The 5,709-nt window shown below is 34.3% G+C and overlaps 1 protein-coding gene and 1 long non-coding RNA gene across 2 annotated transcripts; one reads left to right on the forward strand and one right to left on the reverse strand.

The window, feature by feature from the left end:
• The first annotated feature begins 618 nt into the window (after window positions 1-618).
• Window positions 619-1,613, forward strand: LOC129887026 (uncharacterized). The gene is made up of 2 exons (XR_008766278.1): window positions 619-1,317; window positions 1,383-1,613. It is a non-coding gene; the product is annotated as an uncharacterized LOC129887026 (long non-coding RNA).
• A 556-nt stretch (window positions 1,614-2,169) lies between these two features.
• On the reverse strand, window positions 2,170-4,750 carry LOC129887025 (cytokinin dehydrogenase 6-like). The gene is made up of 5 exons (XM_055961965.1): window positions 3,957-4,750; window positions 3,575-3,702; window positions 3,217-3,477; window positions 2,868-3,130; window positions 2,170-2,768 (listed from the first exon to the last, which is right to left on the reverse strand). The coding sequence occupies exons 1-5, from the start codon at window positions 4,582-4,584 to the stop codon at window positions 2,447-2,449; spliced, it is 1,602 nt and encodes a 533-aa protein (XP_055817940.1). The 5' UTR covers window positions 4,585-4,750; the 3' UTR covers window positions 2,170-2,446.
• Window positions 4,751-5,709: the final 959 nt, after the last annotated feature.

Here is a 5,709-nt window from a genome sequence, read left to right on the forward strand (position 1 = left end):
TTATCATGTCCTAAGGTATCTCAAAAATAATCCTTGCCTGGGAATATTTCTATCTAACAACACCAACTACAACATAACTGCCTACTGTGACTCAGATTGGGATACCTGTCCAGAATCTAGAAGATCAGTAAGTGGCTACGTTGTCCTAATGGGAGACAACCCTATTAGTTGGAAATCCCAAAATCAAACAACCATCTCTTTTTCATCAACAGAAGCCGAGTATAGTGTTGTTATAAGGTAGTAGGGGAGCTAGTATGGCTAGAAAGGTTGCTTGCTGAATTGAATGCACCTTGCACCTTGTATGTTTCTGTTTTCTGTAATAGTCAAGCAGTTGTACACATTGCAAAGAATCTTGTGTTTCACGAAAGGACAAATCACATTAAGGTGGATTGTCATTTTGTTAGGGAGAAGCTACAAAAAGGCCTTATAGTACTTCACCACATATCAATTGGTGAGCAATTAGTTGATGTCTTAACTAAGCCCTTATCAAGTGCTACACATTCTGCTATGTTACGCAAGTTGGCTGTGAGTTACTCACCTCCAACTTAAAGGGGGGGTGTTGATATGAAGAGTTATTAATTTAAGTATGCTGAGCTAGAAGATTAGTTATAAGTTAGTTAGAGATTAGTTGGATGATCAGTTAGTTATAATTAGATAGTTTGTTACATTGGAATGTGTGCTACATGTGAAGTAGCTGCATTTGTATATATGTGAATGATACACATGAAATAAACCACTTTTTCATTTCCCAAATTTATCTTTATCAGTTTCAGAGCTTAGTTCTTTTCTCTGTTCTCTCTTTGTTCAATGTTCATCAAGTTCATCAATGGAGAATGAAGAATTCTTCATAGATCCTCTATAATTCAACAGGATTAAAAACTTCTTTAGGTTCAGGGGATTCAACAGCTTATATATATAGTCAAAAAGGTCCATTTCTTTTTCTTGTTTGTACTGTGCAATTATTTCGGCGTAAGGGGATCCAATTGACCCCCCTTGCCTAAAACTAGCAATGCCCTGTCAATGAGGATGGATATAAGTGAGTATCCCACCTTGTTTGACATTGAGGCATGGTTGTTGTCGTCATCATAAATCAAACCTTGACTTCATTGACCCTAAGCATTTTCGTTCTACTTAAATTATACCTACAAAGTTGTGAACTTATTTCAGATGATTCTAACTATTTTTTGAAGAATCAGTTGAAGCTTTGGTGGTTCTGATCAGAACAAAAGTCTTTATTCCTTATAACCATTCCTTTTTGGTTGAACAAGGGGAATATAACTGTTAGTAAACAGAAGCTAGCATTATGAAACTGTTGAGGTAAATGTCAACATAGTTACAACATTTAAATTGGTACGGATTCTTGAAAAAAGTCTATGTTGCAGGTCAGCCCTTTTCTTTTCCTAAGTTGTATAACTGCGCAAGAGATAATCATGGGACAAAAACCAGAAGTGACAAACTATGACATAAAAAGTAATAATGTTACAAAAAGTTTATGGCTCTTTTGGGACAACAACAACATCATAGGTTTGTGATTTTCTTCTCTTGCTTTCTTGTGGTTATAACTAATCAAGCTTTCAACTTTTGATAATTTAGAAAATGCAAATATTTCTCGATATCGGTCCTCTTATGCTATAGTTTTCGGATATGATGAGCATGGTCCGAAGCAATTACTTTTTAGCCTTTAATGTCATACAGAGTCTTTTTAATTTCAAATCATATCTTATATCACATGATTCACGAAGTGACATCTTCCCCCTTTCCGCGATGTTATTATCTTCCATTTGACATCAGCCAACAAATTAACTAAAGATGAAGAGCAAACAAATGAAGTTAAATAGTTCAATGGATAATTGGATACGATGACACTTTTAACCAAATTACTCTATTCTTTTTAACTTGTAACGTATCATAAGCATCGTTATGTCATCTTGTGATCGTGCTTCTCAAGCTATTTCTATATAATGAAATCATGCAGGTTAAAGTCCTGTTTGAAATCTGTTGAAATGACTGTCACAGTCTCACAGAATTAAGCACTTTGATATTATAGTGCTAATCAATGTTGATTTTTGGCTAGAATTTTCGCGGTTATTGAATTGTGCTGCAGAAATTACATTCTTAATTGTTTCAGAGCACTTGGAAATCAAGACAGGAGATACAATACAATGAGTATTAATTAAAGAATTTCATACATTGAGTCAATATTTTTTTCCTTTTGCATCTTGATACATTACTTCTGGTGCTTAATAATTCTATTTTCTTGAAGAGATACTGGAGAGCTAGCCTTGTCTTAAACTTACATGTGCAGACAAAGGCATAAGAAATATATGAAGTTCATAGCTATTCACATTTTACATTGGCTACAAGTATTCATTTTCTATTCGATCGTGCCGCATATTTACCAAAGGTAGAATTAGCCGTTGCTATCAGTTTCAAATAACAACATTTGTTATGAAACTGATACTGCTTTTTGGAAGATTTTCTGTCCAGGAGCAAGCATAGCTAAAGGGTCATAAACAGATTTCCTCTGTACAAAAATTTCCCATTTTGGACCAAAATGGATCCTCCATTGTTCCTGTGTTGTGTAATGAGGCAAATATTGCTTAACTCCAAGGTGTGACACCTCACAGAAGTCTAAAATTCTTTTGTTCTGAGTTAAGACATGTTGTAGACTGTCAGTGCCATTGGATGAGGGATTTGCATGGGATAAAAAGGCCACAAGATATATAATATCTTCATCTGGACAAACAAATGAAGTTCTGTTATCCACCCTGAAAAATAAAAACAAAAGTAAACATGTCAATTGATTGTACAACAAGAAGTAGATTTATTTCTTATACACGCGGAACGTTATGTAAAAAGGAAATTACTTTGATTTATGAATTGGATAGACAAGAACAGGTCCATTGTTGGTATCACTTAGGATGTTGCCAAAAACTTCATTAGCAAAGGGTTGTATTTTGCTTTTAGGGACTAGAAGGTTGAGCCATGGATGTGGAAGATCCCAAAGTCCTTTCGATCGAAGTATTCTCTCTGATGCATGAACTCTGTCTAGAAAATCTACGTATGGAACTTCTGACATAAATAATGTTGATGGTATATAACTTAGTTGGGATAACAACTCCTCAATTTCCTGTATAAAAACAACAAGCATTTATATGAGAATTGTCTCACAAAAAAAATTAGCCCTTTTTTCAAGTTATGATGAACATGTCTTACCTGGTTTATTGTATCGGCTTTTTCGGGGTATAAATTTTTTGTTATTTCAAGGCAATAGAGTGTTTTTCCATCTGATACAAAGTGGCTGGCCTGAACAGGATCTTGAAGGTCAAAAGATGTTCTCCAGTTATTTATTAGACCTGTTTTGTTCTTAATCACAAGTCCTTCTATATAATCGAATGTTTTCGATGCAGTTATCAAATGCTCTTGATCTCTAGAAAATGTGGAGAAATCAGAGTACAACAGTCTTATCCATTTCACCTGTTGATTAAAACAAAAACAAATGTTCAATAAAATTCGAAAACATGAATAGCTTCATATTCTTGAACTCTATGGTATCTTTTTTTTTTTTAAGTACCATTTTCGGGGCTCGTTCGAGAGAGATTCTTGCTCTAGTTATTATGCCAAACTGACCAAGTCCTCCAAGAACAGCATGGAAGAGGTCAGCATTCTGTTCTTGTGAACAAATTACGACTTCTCCTTTTCCTGCAATGAATTCATTCATTTCAAGACATGTCAAATTATTGTTGTCAATATTTGGTGAAAGTAATAGTCAGATTCCCAACTTGTACTATTGAGAATTGTTTGTAGCTTGTTATTTTAGTCTTCAATAACTAATATACCATATTTAGCTTAATTGCTAGTCTTAGAATATTATTACATATTTAGCTTAATTGCTAGTCGTAGAATTATTCTAGTCGCATTGAAAATCAATTAGTTTCAAAAAAAATAATTCAAACCTGTAACGACTTCCAGCTGGCGGACATTAGTGATTTGAGGGCCGTGAAGAAATGCCTGTCCACTGATGCCAGCATTAGACAAAGTACCTCCAACAGTAAGATGGAGATAATCAGTCCAAGATTTTGGTGCTAATCCATATTTCAATGTCTCATTCAATATGTTTATCCACAATTCACCAGCTGAGACATCAACATAAGGGAATTGTGATCCCCTGTAGTAGACTTTCATTTCTTGATCCTGTTGTAGTGATTCCATGTTGATTATAACTCCTCCACGAGCTTGCGCCTGGCCTTGAAGGGAGTGACCATGGCCTCTTGCTGCCACGGTCAGTTCTGAGGCCGGGCCCATTTGCCAGACATGTCTTACTATTTCTGAAATATCAGTAACGGATTTCGGATGTACTACTGCTAAAGGATGAGAATGAATTTGATTCCCGAAATCTCGGGATGCAAATTCGTTGTTTTCAAAACTGATATGGCCTTGTAAATGAAGAGCCTTCAATGAAGACAGGACACTAGAGAAACAAACGTCTGGCTTGATAATTATCCATATTAGGACAAAAATTGTAAAGCTTCTTAAGAACAAAACGTTCTTTTTTCCAGTTAATACAAAGCTATGGCACGTCATCTCTTTAATAAAATGTGAAAATGGAAGATTTTATTTATTTTTTGCTTGAAGAGCAAAAGGGTGAAGAGTTGAGGAGGAAATTTATAGATTTATATGAATGGCAGAGTCAACTTATATTGAGTGGTAAAGAAACCGTATGAAGACTGTCTACTTTAAGTGGAAGAATTTGAAGGATTTTTCTATTTAGTTCCCTTTTGTTTGGGTGTCTTTAGTTAGTTGTATATAAAGACTATATAAAGCCAGCCATCACATATGCCAAGTTGAATAGAAAAAGTCATTTGAAAAGAAAGATTTCCTCAATCTTTGAACTTTTCTTAACAGTTCCTTTTTTTCAATTTTTCCATCAAACAAATTATTTTAACATTTATGATTAAGGATAAGTTTTTCCATTTATAAGGAAAGTAACAGAATATGGAAGGCTAATTTTTATCTTATTTGCTCAATATCTTTGGTTACTTACTAGTGGCATTTTCTTGAATACCCGTTTGTTGTTGAAAGGCAAACATTGCGTATCTGTATTCAGATTGAATGAAAGGGACATTGCACAAGGGATGGATGGATCTAATGGGTCCACACGTAGAGGCGAATCTAGGAGGGGGCAAGGGTAATCATCCGAATCCTATCGACAAAAAATACATTGTATACATAAAATATTTTTACCTTTTAATGTATATATAGATTTTGAATCTTTTAAACACAAGATTAAATGCTGGCTTAATGGTTAAGAAGTTTTAAGGTTAATCTTAGGCACTATAATTTTATTTTTCGAAAAAAAAATCCTTAATACGTGACTATCAACCAGATACGTTAATTTCCAAGAAAATGCATGTTTTTTGTATATCAAAGGGAAAAAAAAGGTCGAGTATGATTTTATTTTTTTGTGTGTTTGGGACCTCTTAAAAGGGGCTCAGTGGTCATGTGCTCTAAAGGAAACACAAAAAAGAAATGTTCTTTTTGCTGCAAATACATGTAGTATTTGATGCCTTAGTACCCAACAAATGGACAAACAGAGAATCATTCATTCGATTTTTGTTTGTAGATTTGCTTCCCAAAAAAATAAGTAAAAATTTTGTACTAGATAAACTCAATCCTTTTTTTCTGTTTGGGTGATTTGTTTATGACCCA

This window comes from Solanum dulcamara, chromosome 4, assembly GCF_947179165.1.
Source record: "Solanum dulcamara chromosome 4, daSolDulc1.2, whole genome shotgun sequence".
Lineage (NCBI taxonomy): Eukaryota > Viridiplantae > Streptophyta > Magnoliopsida > Solanales > Solanaceae > Solanum > Solanum dulcamara.

What these genes read in the sequence shown, in the direction of transcription:
- LOC129887025 (XM_055961965.1), bottom strand. Translation starts at nt 4,584, where the DNA reads ATGACGTGCCATAGCTTTGTATTAACTGGAAAAAAGAACGTTTTGTTC. An exon ending in TCGAACGAGCCCCGAAAATG is followed by an intron (nt 3,478 to 3,574) that starts GTACTTAAAAAA and finishes TTTAATCAACAG; the next exon opens with GTGAAATGGATAAGACTGTT. An exon ending in AAGCCGATACAATAAACCAG is followed by an intron (nt 3,131 to 3,216) that starts GTAAGACATGTT and finishes GTTTTTATACAG; the next exon opens with GAAATTGAGGAGTTGTTATC.